We start from the raw sequence: 17,756 nt of genomic DNA on the forward strand, positions 1-17,756 counted from the left end.
GATGTGGAATAAATATATCCATTGGAAGTTTTGGCCTGAATACAGAGTGGATCAATTAAAGTCATAGGTTTAGTCAATATGCCATGTTGCAATGCAGACAGACATGTGCACAGAAAAATCACACAGGAGGCTACTCTCAAGATTATTTAAATATTTTTGCCTCAAAAAGTATATTGAGATGTGTGCGGGCGTGTGCGTGTGCGTGTGTGTGTGTGCGTGTGCATGTGTGTGTGCATGGATGCCCATGTGCCAAGCCATTGGGACATCTGTGGAAACAGTGAACTGGCTGTAATGGCCAAGTTGGCCATTAAATTGTGCCAGGGGAGAGACCCCTCAGAGGGATGTAATGTGTACCACTGAGCTTTGGCTCAGCCTCTCTGTCACAGGAGCCCTGATTTTAAGCAAGGTGAGTGGTGAGGTAGAATTAGGGGGGAAAGATCTGTCACCGTCTTTAAGTCTTCAGACTACTTTGTCTGATGAAGTCAGTGATTTGTGTGCAAGTCTACATTTACTGTACATCCTGTCCTTAGGCTGCAAACGTGTACTGATGAAGCAGTGATAGGGTGAAACACAGTTCACAGAATAGACAAACATGAGATTTAATGGGGCAATACAGAAATTTCGTGTTGCATTTTCCTAACTTTCGGGTGTTTTCAAAAGATAGATTAAAGAAAGCAGTGGAAAATGGAAGAAACAGAGGCTGCTTAGATCAGAAATCACAAATTTGACTCAAGGGACTTTTTAATCTGTGCAGCAAAGCATATTCTGCGTCTTAAGACCCTGAAAAAGCCAAAAATTATTAAAAATTAAATTAAATGGAAAAGCAGAAGAAACCTCAGAGAGAAAAATTTGGGGAGGGTTAACTTTTCAAGGATGGACAGGCACGCAAAAGATGTATGCACAGAAAACAGCAAGATTAATATATAAACCCAAATAAAAAATATAAATCCAGATGTCAACCAACTAGAATTATAAAAAAAATCTTTTATCTTGTATCTAGATAACATGGCACAATGTTACGCTGTGGATTACAGAAACAGTGAGTCAGCTTTATTTATTTTATTTTTTTTACAAATGCACCAAGCAGCCTTTTTAAAATAGCTGTTTACATCATCTTATCTGCATGGAAACTACACCTAAACTACACATTTGTGATGTTTTCAAGTCTCTTTTTTTCAGGTCTACGTATGTAAAACTTTCCACAGGAGCCACAAAACCAATGTATTTCTACAGACAACAGAAATACATGAAGGGAACAGAGCTGAAACACCTAATCTAGCCTCTCTTTCATTTATGCTGCTGAACACAGCTTTATGTGTTTGTAGTTGTGCGTTCTTTTTACTTTTTTAACCATATTATAATGACCAATGATATATAAACAGAAACACATCTTACCAAGTGGGAACTCTAATTATTAGTAGGCTGTAGGCTCCTCCATACTGGTCTTTGTGCTCTTTATAAACACTTTGAGGGAACAAGTGAACCCTGCACCCGAAATGGACATAAACGCAAGTTTGAGACTCACATGAGACTCAACATGTTGTGCACACTATGCTTTTTTGTGTAGACACAGCATTAGGTGTGTTACATATCATGTGAGCTTCCCTTTGAGGGTGCTTTGGTCTTTTTGTACAGACATTCATGATGCCCAGATGACATTTCTGAATCCTGATCCACCTTTCCTTTCTTACCATCAATATTTTGTTTGGAATATACTTTTTGCTAAGTGTAGGATACATATACTGTAGTGTACTATATAAAATATGTCATAAATTGAAAGAAATATTCATGCTCCCCAGCACCAAATTTTTCCCCTGATTTTTTTCTGTAGCGCCACCTATGGGATCTACGATTGTCAGTTATCTAGTGAAATATCTCAATACCTACAAAATCAAATGGGACTAACTTTAGTACAAGGTTTCCTGGCTCTCAAAAGCCTATCATCTGTAACATTAGTGATAGTCTGACTTTTCATAGGCTGCCATCATCAGCCAGTACTAATAATGTTCTGCAATCATCTGCATCAGATGCTCTCCCTGATTGACAGACGGCGGAACACACAGCTTGCTGGGTGTAGCCTGCATAGCCGCAGACTGGTCAGAGTGCACATGCTGTTAATGTTGTAGCTGCACGATAAGTAAAGTGAGTTATATGTTAAGTGTCCCTTAAAGGCATGTTAATTTACTTTTGGCAAATCAAAATAATAAAACTGCTCATTTTGCAGAGCTAGTCCTCCCTTGTTATTCACTTGAATCACTTGACTCTCAAACATTGCACACTGTAGTTTAGCAACATCAGAATTCACAGAAAATGGGCAAACAATGTTTCTCATTCCTATCTTAATCCCTCTTTTTGGCAGTGTAATATAAATTAGAAGAAAAGAACAAGACAGTTCGTGCGTGTAATATAAGAGAGTGTATAACGAGAGTGTAATATACATTGTCTGTGTTGTGTGAGTTTGCTCATAAAATGAATTCAGATTTTACATAATGATAGTTTGTATGGTTTGAGCTTGTCTTTTTATTGTAGCCACTGTTCCTAATGATGCAGAAATCACATTGTGGACCATTGTGCTCATAATTGGTTGTATTCACATATCTAAATTTCAGGAGAAAATTGTATTTGATTCACACTGTACTCACTCTTAGTTTTAATGCATTTTTTATATTTTAGCCATTTTTTAATATTTTATATTATTTATATTATTTTAGTAATGTTTGTTTTGAGTAATATTTTTGCTATGACCTGGATTTATGTTTTGTGTATTTGCCTTCTAGGTCCTTCTTGAGTTGCTAGTGTCTGGTGTTTTGTGTGTTATGTTTGTCTGTAGCATTTTATCAAGAAAAAATGATTTTGTTATGCTCTTTTCTCTATCTCAGGGGTTTAAAAACCCCTAATTCCTTTAGTGGCAAATGGAAATTTGTGTTTTAGCTTTGAGTTCCAGACATGGTTTTATCTGCCTTTATATCCTGGTCCCCAGTTCACCTGAGTTGAACTTCACCACTGCATTAAAGGGATAATGATGTTGAATACAGTTTGCGATTCACGTGCTGACATTGATGGATCCTGTAGGTAGTAATGACTGACATTACATGGTGAGAATAAAAAGGCGGCATGTGAATAATGTTTTGGTAAAAGTCTGTCAGGCTTAAAGGACAGACACAGTGTGTTCTACTTGCTCATCTTTTTCTATTTTTTATGACCTATATTTTGTGGTTGTCCTTTTTTTTATATATATATATAACTACTATATTACAAAAATAATCACTGTCGAGCAAATTTCAATTTCCATTAACCCAAAAACCACAGAGGGTCAAGACAAACAAAATTCAATTTGACCAACAATGAGGAATCTTGTTCATATGTATTATTTAAAGAGAGAGGAAGTTGAAGAAGGGTGGCGGTGACTCACTACAGTAGCTAGGAAAAAAACTAAGACTTCTTCATCCCAGAAAGAGACAACCTCTCAACAAGTCTCTAATGGCTTTAATGCCTTTTCTCTATTGTCACTTAGCTATTTGTGCATTGGTCATGGGTGCATCCATATGTTAGTGTCACTTTATCAACAAACGCTTACATCAGCTCAGCACCAAACTAAGCTATGCTAGTTTGGTGCATTCCATAGGGTGGGACAAAGTGTTTTCCTAAAGAGAAGAACATGTTCACAAACCCTTAAAAATAAAGCGAAAGTCTGCAAACAAGGTCAGCTTCTTGCCTGAAGGTTTTTATACTGAGCTGTTATGATTCATTGCATTGGTTCTGCTGTTATAAACAGGATTTTAAAAAATCAATTAAGCTTTCTGTACTTTGTTTGATGTCTCCCACCCAGGGTTATCTGTTTCAAGCAGTGTAAGTGGGTTAGGTAATGTGCTTCACCACAGATAACTTGTTATTAGGCGTGAGGGCCATTTTGCTTTATTAGATTGTGTATTTGAATAGACAACAATTCTCTAGTGAATTTGAAAAGTGTTTCGGTTGAGAATCTGTTATAAGAAATGACATTTTAAACTATTTACCTCAAAATATGACACAGTTGATGTAATACGTTGGTATACACGGCACAATGGGCAGTATTTACAATCCTGTGTTCCTAAATTAGGGTATATGTGGGAATCTTTAAAGTTATTCGATGAAAACATGCAATAAGATGAGGGAGTTTAATTAACCTTTTTTAACTTGGCTTTACTGCAAATTACAGCCTCTTCCTGCCATTGTCTTCCTTACTGTACAGCATAAACTGCAGGAGCAAAACTGACACTATCTGCCTGGGTGGCTTATGTAACATTTGCCGTACAGTTTGCTGTAAACACAGCTGGCTCTATGCAGCAAAATACTGCCAAGTACAGTGCAAGATGATAATTATCCTTGCATTTTTTTAAGGAGGAGAATATGTTTTGTTCAGGTTTCATTAGCATCTTATCGAGAGTTTATCTTCTAGCTTCTTTTATCAGTTAATAAACAGGGTTAACTTGTGCCTGACTACTTTTCTACCTAAACATAAAAGGCAAAAAATAAAAAAAGAACACTCTTTAATTATTAACTGTATTCTCTTGCTTCTGTTTGTTTTGTTTTTTTTTGTCTTTGCGTGCTTTTATCAAGCTGATGAATGAGTGTTCCTTTCCCTCATATCAGAGTATTGTATTTTAAATAGCTTTATCCGTGTAAAGGGCGAATGATCTGCAGTTAGCTGCCCAAAGCATCATTAACCTGATTTATTGTCTGAAATGCAGACTTCAATGACTTTGACTTATTATCATGGATGATTTTCAGAATTTATCAAACCAGTCAGAAGCAGAATTAAACTGCTAATATTGTTTTTCCCTCCTACAAAAAAAAACACCTTTCTGCTTTTGATTTGTTGTTTTGTTTGTTTGTTGAATCTGGAACTCATTTTTCGCAGCTTATTTGGGTTACAAATAAATTATGATATTTGCCTGTAAATTATATGCCCTCCTGTTACTGTTCAGCTGCCCCATCCTGTTTTTTTCTTGTTGTTTTAGATTTTATGTCAAGGCATTGAATTCTTTGCTGTTTCATCAATTAAACCAATGCTATCATGGCACTGTCTTTGGTTTTTGCTAGAGTTTCTGACAACTGGGCACTTTAGTTTTTAGCAAACTAAATAAATGTGGTAGTGCATTTGTTAAAGACTGTTTTCAGCTCCAGATGAATACACATTTTTTGTGTTAGTATTTACACTAGCAGATCTTTGTCCTTTGTGTGCAGTGGAACCCCCAGAAAACTTTTATAGGACTGGCCAGATGGGGACTGTGAAAATCTTAGGGTGGCACACCAAATCGGTCCTCATTGTGTTAACTAAGATTCAGTTCAGCCCGTGGCTGTGCATTGCATGCCCCTTGACTCTTGTTCATTACAAAGACAATTTACATTTAGACATTTGACATATGCTTTTATCCAAAGCAACTTACCAGTGAGGTACAAGGCAAGAACAAAGTCTAAGTGAGGGAGAAAACATCAAAGCAATGTCCTTTCAGAAGAAGCGTTTCCATTTCATGAGATGCAAGTGCAAGAAAGAGCAGAAAGGAAGATTTTTTAGATTTAAGTGCATAGGATGGTGCAAAAGAGTTCTATTTTCAGCAGTTTTTTGAATATTTTGGTATGAGGTTTCTGAGCGTGCAGAGTTTGGTAGCTCGTTTTACCACAGTGGGATCACTGAGCTGAAGACTTTTGCTTAATGTCTTGTTTGCGGTGCTGGGACCACCAGACATCGTTCAGTGGCAGAGCGCAGTGGACGGGAGGGATTGTAGATCTGAATGAGGGAGTTGAGCATGACGGTAACCCCATTAACAGGGCATTGCAGTAATCGTAGACGAGATATGACAAGCACCTGTACAATATGTTGTATATTGGGCCTGAGTTGTGTTGTATTGAGTTGTATATTCTGTGAAGTAGGGTCTGATCGTTCTGATATTATAGAGGGCAAATCTGCATGCCCTAGAGACTAAGGAGATGGGGTCCATAAAGCTCAGTTGATTGATGATGATCATAACAGATCCAATGTTGATGCTGATGTTGTGTTTTGTCAAAAGTCTGACTGGTAAGATGGTAGGATGCAGATAGATCGAGGAGGAGTAAGACAGACGACTGACCTGCGGCTTTTGCAGCCTGCAGAGATCCCACAAACGTCAGGAGTGCCTTTTCTGTCTGAGAGTTAATTGATTAATTGTTCCCTGGTCTTGGCCAGAAATGGAAGAGGGGAGATGGGTCTGTAATTCTCCACAAGCAGTTGGGTAATCTGGGCCTGCTTGAATGAGGTCGAATGTGTTGGAGATTTGTGTAATGGCTGGCATTAGTGTGGGTGCAACTGCTTAAAGGAGATTGGAAGGAATCAGATCCAGAGAGCAGGTGGTCAGATGGTTACAGAGGAGGAGGGTGGATACCTTGTTTTCAGCTCAAGTTGAAAATGAGGAGAGCGATGCAGTGTTGGAAGAAGTTAGCAGGATGTTGTCATCTGGAGGAGAGAACTGTGAGCGGATGGCTGCCACCTTATTAGTGAAGAAGTAGGCAAAGTCATTGGCAGTAAGAGAGGTGGAAGTGGCTAAATGAGTGATTTGAAAGTGGAGAACAGCTTTCTGGTGTCCACAGTGTTACTGAGCTTGTCCTGGTAATGTTCAGTCTTTGCCCTGGTGACTGTGAGAAAAAGACACAAGCAGACCATGATACTCAGCAAGAGCAGATGGAGTCTTGGATTTGCAGCACTTCCCTGTGTTGGGGGCAGAGTTGCAGAGATCAGTGAAAAGAACTGCTCTGGAATGAGAGACCTGCGGTTGCTCCGTAGTTTTACCAGTGTAGTAGGAGAATGTGAAAGTCCAGGGATGAAGACTGTGAGCTGAATGAATAAGTGGTTCAATAAATGCAGATGAATGACCAATATGTTGTCTGTGGTGCAGTTCCAGGTGGGAATGATGTCCAGGTTGTTGCCAGCTTTGTGGGTTGGGGGAGTGGAGACCAGTCTCAGGCCAATCACATGGACTGTAATTGATGCCGTAATCCTAATGTCATGATATTGAAAGGATGACAGATTGTTGAGGGGTGCTGTCCCATCATGACAGGTGCAGCCTGGGTGGCTGTGTTCAGTGGTGTGACCCAGGTTTCTGTGAGTGCAAGCAGCTGAACAGCTGACTGTGTAAAAAAAAAAAAAAAAACTGGAATAAAGTCAGCCTTGTTTATTGCAGACTGGGCAAAAGAGGTGACAAAGTGGTCTGGGTGAGGGTGTGCAAGTGGGACATGTGTCATCTTCTAGTAATGTGCCATGTCTGCGGAGGAGAACGGGGATCTGCTGAAAACACATAGTGAAAAAAAGAAACAGTAGTAGAGTAGAAAAGCTAAGTGAAGAAACAGAGCAAGTGCCAGAAGTTACAAATAAAGTGTCTTACAGTGTCCTTGCTCAGTGGACTTGGGCAGATAGACTCACTGGTCTTCACACAAGGAGTGATGAACACAAGGGCTGATGCTCCAGCCCAACAGGTCCCTTAAATATTGGCTACAACTAAAACTGCCCCCAGTATGCAATTAACAGATTTACCTAAAATTTTGAGGTAAATGTGTTTCAAATCATTTTCAATCGAGCTTGATTTAATAACAGGGTGTTTTCAAAACCAAGAAGTCAAACTTTTTCCAAATACATTAAAAACATTCTTAAATTATGGCTTCTATTCAATAAAATTCAATGAAACAGTGTTTTTTTTCTTCTGCTTCTTCCTCTGACTTTTCGGCAGAGCTTTTCCCTGTCGGCACATTGCTGCCAGGTGTAGTTTGGAATTACTGTACCTAATTGAGCAAGTGCCTCAGTCAGTTTTATTTCAGTCAAAAAGATCAACGGCTTTCGGCTTGTCCCTTCAGGGGTCAGCACAGAGGAATGTGTTCCGCATGTTGATTTGGCTTATGTTTTTAGGCCCTTCCTGCCACAACCCTCCCATTTTTGTCCGGGCTTGGGACTGGCATCAAGGTTGCCCTTGGTGGCTGGGCAGGGCCACACCTGGTGGGGTGGGATTCGAGCCCACTCCCTTCTGCATCCCAACCCAATGCTTTACCACTGAGCCACCAGGAGCCCCTCAAGTCAGCTTTATTTTAGGGGTTTGCATTTATTCATGGGGGGCAACAATTTTACAGGGGTGGACACACCCGTCCTTGGCCATTGTGTGTGGGAGGGAGTGATGAACTAAACTAAATATTAGCATCTTTAGGTTAATTACTCAGTGCAAAGGTGGTGTTAATTTATTTGTTTTCACTTAGCAAGAATAGAGCTTTACGACACAGATAAATAAACTACAGTATAATAGGTTTGGGATACACATGCAATACTTGTAAATTAGAATCAGTTTTGCATCAGATTTGTTACTTTTTGGGATTTGTTGCAGTGGCTCAGTGGTGCAGTCCTTTCCCGTGTCTGAGCACGGATGTAGAAAATGAAACCCATAGAATAATCTGTTCAAACGATAACCTGTATGAACCTCCAGTCCCCTTGATTTCTTTTTCCTCCCTGAGTTTCATATTTGCTTAAAATAGTTTGGGGGTCTTTTCACACCAAGGAGTCCAAAAAGATGGACCCAGGAGGCTACTGAAAGTGCCAATACTCCAATGCTATTATAATTAATCGTGATATAAACTAACTTGACAGGTTTTCCAGTTGCCTGACATACTTCACCTACTTGCTGCATCTCAGTTTGGGTACATCAAATCCCACTGCTGCTTTTGTGTCAACTACAATGGCTGCCCTATTGTTTTTTCCATGGCTATTACCAATCATCTGCCTCGGGTAGTGTCATCCTTCAATAAACAAGCCCAAATAGCAGGGATACAAACACAACAGCACGTCGTGTTTCATAATTCAGCTCGTTGAGGTGAATTGCTATTCTGCACCAGGAAGGTCATCTTGTCAGCGTGTTTCTGCATCTTTAATAACATAAAGGGTTATGCCAGCTCCTTCTTCAGCTGTCAGATATCAACTCATAGACGGTGACTGGAAAGCAGAAAAACTTGAAAGCGTTATTCAGTTGAAGCAATAATTCTGTAAAAAATAAATCCTCAGAGATTCCAACAAAGCAACCCATGTACTAAAAGACAAGTTTTGAGTATGATCTCAATGTCCAGATCTTTTTACTTAGGAGGATTTTGAGTTGAGTGTAAGGACATCTTACACACAAATATGATCTGCCATCCCATACTGTAGGATGGACACTTGGGATAAAGTTACATTTATGAGACATTGTACAGTCTGGTGCATGCTTTGATTTAAAGTCTTTGTGTCACTTAACATAAGTTGAAATGCTAATCATCCTTGAGGTAAAAATTGGGTCACAGCAGCAACAAAGAAAATGTACAAAGAATGTTTAAAAATAGAACAAACACAGCATAGTGAAGATTAGAGGTACTGGGCCTTCATGTTTTGCTATCCAAACTCTTTTCTGCTTGAAATAAATCTTGTTAATCAATGTTAATAAATTAAACAATTATCAACATTTTATCAAGTGTAAGAACAGAGCAGCACATTTCAGCCTTATTCGTATTATTTGCTCGTATTCTTTAGCAAAAGTTAGAGCAAGCTTAAAATGCCTGAGGATGCAAGCAAAGACTGGAGATCTTATAATAATAATAATAATAATAAGCAATTTAAAGTATTAAAAGAATAAGTTGTTATTATTATTGTTATGAAAATTGTAAACATTCTGGAATTAAAGCTGAAATTCACATTTAAGACTTTAATTTAATACAAACCTAATTTGTATTCCTACCATTGTTTTTCCCAGTATTACATTCATACTGACCCAATGTAATATCATGCTAAGTGCTTTCAGATAATCACATTTTCCAACTCTGTCAAATAATTCATTCTACAAACTTATTTATGAAGGAATTATAATAAAATAAAAGTTTTGAAATAAAAAAGAAATTAAAAAATAATAATAACTTAGATGATGTCATATGTCAGCATCAGTTTGGAGACAAGGATTTTTTTTAACAGAAAGAAAGTTTTAAAGTAAGGATGTGGACTTCAACAGAAATAATGTTGATTGGAAAGAAGGGTCTAATAAAAGAGCTGTTGAGTTGCATCATGGGAAATGTGAGATCTGTTGTTTAGAGAACAGGATACAATGATGATTTTTTTTATTCTGTCTCTCACAAGGGCTCCTGTTTACGATTGATTAACTGTTTTTCATATTAAAAGTGTATTGTTGGGCTTCATTATCACTGTGCTCCCTCCCCAGGGAAGGCCTACCCCCCAGAGTTCTACTATGATACCTACAACCCTCTGTGGCAGAACAGACCCAGAGTCTATGGCTTCAAGCTCCAGTGGACTCAGATGAACCCCAATGCTGTGGACCGCATTGTCGCCTATAGACTTGGCATCAGACAGGTAGGATGACTAAGAGCTGTCTGTGTTTAGTTCTTCCTCTGTCTGAAGTATTTTAACCTGTAGCTTAATCATTTGAAATGGACATTACACTAAGAACCGTTTCAGCCAAATTTTTGTTATCAGGGAGCTTTTGCTCCAGTCAAAACATGAGTTTTTAAAGCCTGAACTCAATATTCAGGTACAATATTCACTGAGTTGCTGGTGGGGGTCAGTATCTTTTCGGAGCTTCACAGATGAATTAGTCATTTTGTGCCACAGAGCAAAAAGCAACTTCCCTATTGCCAATTTAAGCATGTGATAGAGGTGTTTACACAGTTTCCCCTTGCTTGTTGAATTCCATTTGACAGTGCCAAATCTTACGCCTCGATTCAATGACTGTCTTATTCTGCACTTTTTGAGGATGTGGATGAGCCTCTGTGGGCCTTGCAGAATCACTAAGAACCTGTCAGAGGCAGTCAGTTGAGCGAGTTCTGTGGTTCCCTTGAATGGCTTCTGTTTTTGCTCTCCATCAGAAGCTCAGATAGAGGAGTGGATGGGAACCCCGCAGAGAGACAGAGGAAGCAGTGCTCCTGTTTTCCCTGCTTCTTAAGTAAACTCCACAGATGACAGGCAGGCAGCATTGATGGATGGCATGGTTACATTTTCTCTCTTTGGCAATCAATGTCTACGTTCCTTTCTCCCTCTGTTTCCTCTTATAGCACATTTGGTCTTGATAGTTTTCATTTACAGCAGCAGGTATGGAAATAAAGTTTGAAATAGTGAACTAACTTCATTAACACCAGTGGTTTTTAAGTTACTACTGTTTTCATATTGCAGCGCTGAGCTGCCATTCAGATGAATGTATGAAAAAATGTAGCACAGGCTGCAATGCTAAATCCATCTCAGTTCTGCTCAGAATTAGCCAGCATAGTCTGACAGTTGGGTTTGCAATGAATAATATAATTTCATGTTTGTTTCACACTACACCCTCAAGGAATTAGAGGCTTGAAAACACATTCTAAACCAGCTATGTTTGTGTAGCGCAATGATTTTTCTGTCAACTATCTTAGTTGGTCTGTTTAGTAATAAATGATGTAGTGCTTGCAGACCCTGTGTTTGCAATTGCCAGGCATTTGTCTGGACTTTTGCCAAGAATTTACGTTTGTTTTCACTATTTTCAGCTGGTCCTGCTCACGGTCGGACTATAACGTCTGTATTTGTGCTAGAACAGATCCACAATAACGCAGGCATCACCTCAACACCTCAGCCTTTTCTCAATTTGTTTATTACAAAAACATCACTACCGAGCATATTTTAGCAGGGAATTAGTGTTAATTAATTTCTTTCCACCTTCTTCCCTTAATATCTCAAGAGGGTTCATTGCTTCACCATTATTTCCTTTCTCTGAGGCATAACAACCAGTCGTCCCTTGTTTTAGATTGCAGCGATACTATACAGTATACAGCTTTTCGTATTGATTTGGAATGATAGAACATTTTTTATATGTGACTTTTTGTGAAGAAGATTTGGTGCTGCAAAAAAACAAGTGTCAAGGCAATTAGCAAGAGGAAATCAGAGAGAAAAGCAAAATGGGTGGGTGGAAAGGCTCCTTCTGTAAATAAAAAAATGCAGAGATACCCCTGGACTGACTGTGAAGCAGTGAAATAAAGAATGCCCTGGCACGTGGACTACACCGCTTTGGTCTATTTATAGATCCAGCAGCAGCTCGCCTGCTATTCCCTAAGAATTATTATCGTTTTCTCTCACTACTTTTGAATTAATGCAGTGTAATGGACTGCTTTGTGTTATCGTCCAGTGCCCTCGTGAGAGACAGTCTGGCTGGAGGGGAAACGGGTATGGAGCTCTGAGCTGAAAGGCATGTGTGGGCGAGAATCACAAAACACAAATCACCGCACCTGTCAAGATGCAGTGGAAAGGTGTGACATCGGCCCTTGTTTTCGTACTGTAGACCACCACTACAAAAGTAGCCAGTAGTGTCCAGAAAGTTGATTGTGTGTGTGTAACCCCACTAAGATAACTTTTTTAACACACATCGTGGAGCTGCTTCTTCCTGCTCTTCCTTTTTCTTCTCCTCCTCCTTTCTTCTTTTTCAACTGATCTGTGTGAGTGTGCAAGCAGTTCAACAGTAGCCATACTAATTACACGCAGGCAATCTACAGTAGATCAGCACTCGTCTAGCATTACACCATCACTTTGATTATTCCCGTGTTTTCTTTGGCTCCTGCACGGCTTTGATCAATTCTGCTGTTTTTAAAGTTGCCATAAAAACCCCATGAACCTCCGCCGCAATCAAATGAAATTAAATCAATATGGCACTTTGCCTCTGTGGGGAAAATGTGGAGAATGAAAGGTAATGGGATGTAAACAGGAACCTTAATTGAGCACAGACGCAGGGATTCATTGAACATTAATGGGAATCAAAACAAAGGTGCAAAATCCATAAGCCAATGATGTATGATTCAAAGCATTTGAAAAGTTAAATGTTTTTCTCAATCAGCATTTCAAGTTTGATTTGATTTTCACATTTAAGCACAATTTGTTGTTGATGTGGGAAAAATTGAACTATTTGCTTTCATTTGTTCATTTGGAGTTTGAGCCAGCATTTGCCGAAACTAGTGTTTAAAGGTTCCATCTGAGTTTTGGGATACTCACACAGTCACGCACACAAAGACATGCAAGAACACACAACCATTCACAACAATCTCCTAATAAATGTTAGTAGCTACACATATATAGTGTATTTATATTAATACGCTGTTATTTATGCTCACATTATTAGACAACTACTTGAACATCAGCTAAGAAAGCAATGTGGTGTGGGAATTGGGAATTTTAATAAGGTAATATACATCCCTTTAAGGCATTCTCATGCTTCCGATACAATCTGTCATCAGATCCATTGAAAATGAAATATTTCTGGGACCTACATTACTTTCTGTTACAAGTTATAAACTGTTCTAACATTTGTACAGTGGTTAGACTTCACTAAGCTAAACCACTGACAAATTATTGATCGATAATTTATATATGATAATTATGATAACTATTTATTATTATTATTATTATTATTATTATTATTATTATTATTATTATTATAAATAATTGATCAATGCATATATTCAGGTTTTAAATATACTATATGGTCAGATTCATTTACAGACACTAAACAGAAATATAAATTTGGTGTAAATCCACAACACCAAAATATCCAACATAAAGGTGCCGGGAGCTACTGTATTAACCGGTAAAACATTTATCAAAATTGTCCAAGAATATCATGTAATTTATAGTGAGTATGCAGTCAAAGCACTGATGAATGATACAACTGCTGCCAATCAGCTCAGTGCAAATAGGACATTAGTCTCATTCTCAGTAAATGGGACAGTTAATGACCGTTAACTAATATTACGAACGGTGTGTTTTATAAGCGGCATGAGTTTAAATAACATTATATAAATAAATTCTAAATCTTTATAACAAACAATCACCCATCACAAACAATCTCCAGACATTACCCAGGCTTCTAAATATGAATAGGCAGTGTCATTTTTATTGCATCTCTGTCTCTAGTTGGAAACAACAGATGTACTTTTTTCACTGTTTGTATTGAAAGGGTGTTTTCATTGTCTCCCTCACTCCTACAAATAGCAAATGTGCTGAGAATGATACACCCTCTTTATAGACCTACACGCACACACACAGACCAACACTATGTAATTTACGACAATTAACTGCCATGCTTTTTGTACTTTAGAGAAAAGAAAAAAATTTTAAAAGATAGGTAATGACAAGTGCACCATCTGTGATTACTAGTGACAGACAAAACACTCTATTTACCTGCAAACTAATAGTGATGAAAACTTACACCCCATAATTGTTGCTCATCTGGGCTTTAAGTAATTACTTAATTAGTATTGTTCACACGTGCACACACACACACACACACACACACACTGCTTCACAGCTATTACACCTTCATTCTGTCTCACTCTGCTAGCAACACATTTCCTCTTTTTCTTTGAATGAGAAGGGCATGTATAGTCACTAATCGTGATGCAGAACCTGTAAGTTGTCTTGTCAGCTGTTCACCTTAAACTGATTCTCATGGATAAAATGTACCCTACTTTTCCTCTCTTGGCATGCAGACCACCATTGTGCAAAGAGAAGATAGACATTTTCGTATAGTTCTCGTATGAAGGGATAGCAAAACAGTGTAGAACATGATTAAAGAAAAGCTTTTGAAGAACAACCGTAAACTGTAAAATCGTAAAAATCGTAAACACAGACTGTAAAGTGCAAGACTGTGGGATGTCTAGATGCATACAAACGCGTTCAAACAGTAAGAATATCTCTATCGAATTTTGAGGCACTTTGAATGTAAATGGGACTAATGAGCAGCTAGCTGCCAACAGCTTATGGAGAAAAAATGTTGCACAGCATTTATTGTTGGTGGATCACGTACAAGCCTGTAGACAAGGTTAATTGGCAGATTAGAGTGACCATCCTACTCTGATGGTGAAGAGTGAGCATATGTGCCATGGTCATATGTTCCCAGGAGCAACGTCTTGTAAACAGTGTCCTTTGTACTGTAAATGCTGTTCTTCAGACCTACAAATTATCCAGTGTTTCATACTGTACTATATGTCTACTTGGTATCTGTTTGGCATAGTTGCAGCAATGATCTTGATCTTTAATATTTCAAAGAATGATTTCCTGTTAGTAGGCTGTAGTTAATTGTTAAGACCCTGTAAGACCATATTTCTAGAATAAAGTATAAAGGTGGCAAAGACAGGTAATATTCTAAATCCTTTATTTGTGGCCAGTGGTTAAATGTATATTTGCTTTCCTTTATTCTCTTTTTTTGGTCTCTTCTGACTCTAAACACTCCTCTGTGTTCAACTGCTAGCTACACCCAGTTTTAAAACCTTTTAAATTGAACACACTGATCTGCCATTGAGTCTGAACTGAAAAAGTGAAGTTATGGGTGATCAAAAAAAAACACACAGCAGCCAGTGAGATACTCACAGACAAAAAGTCCAAGAGGCACTATTTATCTCTTCAAATGTTTATTTCCAAACTCCCACATTAGTGCAACAGATCAAGAGAGGATGTACCAAATAACCCCTAAGGACAAATATTTCCATATAACATCTTTTTAAATCAAAACAACAAGCTGAAAGCTGGAATTTCACAGTAGGTTTGCTCTAAATTAGCTAAATTCATGTTGGTATTGTAGTCTAGTATACATGATTTCACACAGCTTTGACATGCTCAGAATCTCAATTATAAATGTAAATGTACCTTATGTAGTTGTACAGTCATTATTTAAAAGTAACTCAGTAGTTTTTGAGATTGTTGTGTGGCATCAAGTGCTCTTTGATTCAGGCCCAATCCTGACTAACTTCTGCTGATCTGAAAAGTATTTCTCAAGATCTTCAGGCCATAGCAGATCACTGCAAAAACAAGAGAACTATTTTTTTTAATCAATTAAACTACTTTGCATACAAAAATCGGGTTCTGTTGTATTTAGGGGTTTAGTAAAATAATAATAAAAAGGAATACAATTAGGTTTCTAAGCTATGATTTCATCTAAGTTAAAATAACCAAAAATATTTTATCCAGAAAAATTGTACATCTTACCAAATTCCTAAATTCCCGTTATGCAAAACCAATAAGCATATCACAAAAAAACAGCATAGTCCCAAAACACTTCTAAGATTCCACAACTTATAGCACAGCTTATTGATTCAATTTCAGAAACCTACTGTAAATCAATCAAACCATATTGCTGTAAACTTAATTGCTCAAAGTAGTGGACCTTGGTTTAAAGTTGGGTTTTTTTTGTAGGCCATGTATACTTCATGTAAAATGTTTGTTTGTTTATGTAGGTACTGAATTGGAAGTGTTTTGTCTAGTAATAAACCTCTTGTGTTTCTTCTTCAGATGGGGCTGCAGCGCTGGTGGGAACAGGAGATCCCTGTTGACGGACCAATCAACAAAGGAGAGCTGATGACGCACAACCTGACTGAGCTAATAAAGCCTGAATCCTATGAGGTGCGCCTCACTCCCATTACCCGTTTCGGGGAGGGTGACTCCACCATACGGATTGTCACCTACAGTGGTGAGTGCTGCATATAGAACTGTACAAATTCTAGCTATGTCTGTTTGGAGGACAGCGATGAATCTACTCCAGCAGTATTTTATTGTTTTTACATTTGTAAAACAGAGAACAGGTTAGGGTAGGCACAGTAGGGCTGAGTTCACCAAAGTCTTCTCCTAACACATGTGGTTGCACAAGTGAAAGAATTACAGCTATAGCTTGTAATGGTTTCCTTACACTAACTAAAACTACTTTTAATCAGCCCCAGCTCAAGTTTGTGCTGGTGCATTATGACACATGCTTATCAGCACTGATGAAAATCAGAAGTTCACTGTGGTATCAGAAATCATTTCAGTGATCACGATGATGATGTATTATGTATGATATGTATGAGGCAGAATCAGTAAAAAGTGAACTCATTAAAATAATTTGAATTCCACCTAACACATCACGTCATTAGAAGACAGCTGGAAGTCAGCTTGCTTTGCTTCTTTGTCAGTTTGAGCCTAACAAATGCTGATCAACTGTTTAATCATCACTTCCTCGTGACCTTTATTGCTCCAGTCAGGTCTATCCTGGACTGGAGCAAAGGCTGACTTGCTTCTGTGCTTGAGAGATCCTCCTGACATCAAAGCATAAGATGAGTCAAACACGTAGTTGTTTGGATCAGCCAACCAGATGGAGCTGGTTAAACATGAGTCATGTTTTGCTTCACCCAGTTTTTTTCCCTTTTTTCTTTTTTTTTTTTTTTTCTTTTTTGTGTGTGTGTGTTTGTCATTGTTCTACTTTTTAGATAAATATGTGTGTGTGTGTGTGTGTGTGTGTTTGTGTGTGTATATATATATATATATATATATATATATATATATATGTGTGTGTGTGTGTGTGTGTACATATATATGTGTGTATATGTACACACACATATGTATTTTATATATATATATATATACATATATAAAATGAGCATTTTCGAGGTCCTTAACCCTCACCAAACCAAGTATCACATCTCTGACTAAACTAAATCTTACTCTTAACCCCAAGACCAATGAGCAGATAGAACAATATGACTGCTGTCATAGTGGTTCCTTTGGTTGATGTGGATTTAGAATCAGGATTACAGCAGTAGGACAGCGGTTAGAATTGTATCATAAAGTCGATGTGCACAATATGGCATTCCTGCCTTGATGCCAGTGAGAACACACACCATCTTTCTGCACAGAATGAAACTGCAGCCAGCCAGTACGGCACCATACTGGCTGAAATACAATAGCTACTGTA

The 17,756-nt window shown here is 38.1% G+C and overlaps 1 protein-coding gene across 5 annotated transcripts in view; it reads left to right on the forward strand.

Moving 5' to 3' along the window:
- The window catches only part of LOC137102594 (MAM domain-containing glycosylphosphatidylinositol anchor protein 2-like), a 169,081-nt gene that overhangs the window by 123,663 nt on the left and 27,662 nt on the right, over positions 1 to 17,756 (forward strand). For all 5 annotated transcript variants that reach the window (XM_067482259.1, XM_067482260.1, XM_067482261.1 and 2 more), the window contains 2 exons: positions 10,230 to 10,378; positions 16,322 to 16,499. In XM_067482259.1, the coding sequence (XP_067338360.1) occupies positions 10,230 to 10,378; positions 16,322 to 16,499 (327 nt within the window). The remainder of the gene's footprint in view (positions 1 to 10,229; positions 10,379 to 16,321; positions 16,500 to 17,756) is intronic.

The sequence above is a fragment of the Channa argus genome, chromosome 17 (assembly GCF_033026475.1).
Source record: "Channa argus isolate prfri chromosome 17, Channa argus male v1.0, whole genome shotgun sequence".
Classification (NCBI taxonomy): Eukaryota; Metazoa; Chordata; class Actinopteri; order Anabantiformes; family Channidae; genus Channa; species Channa argus.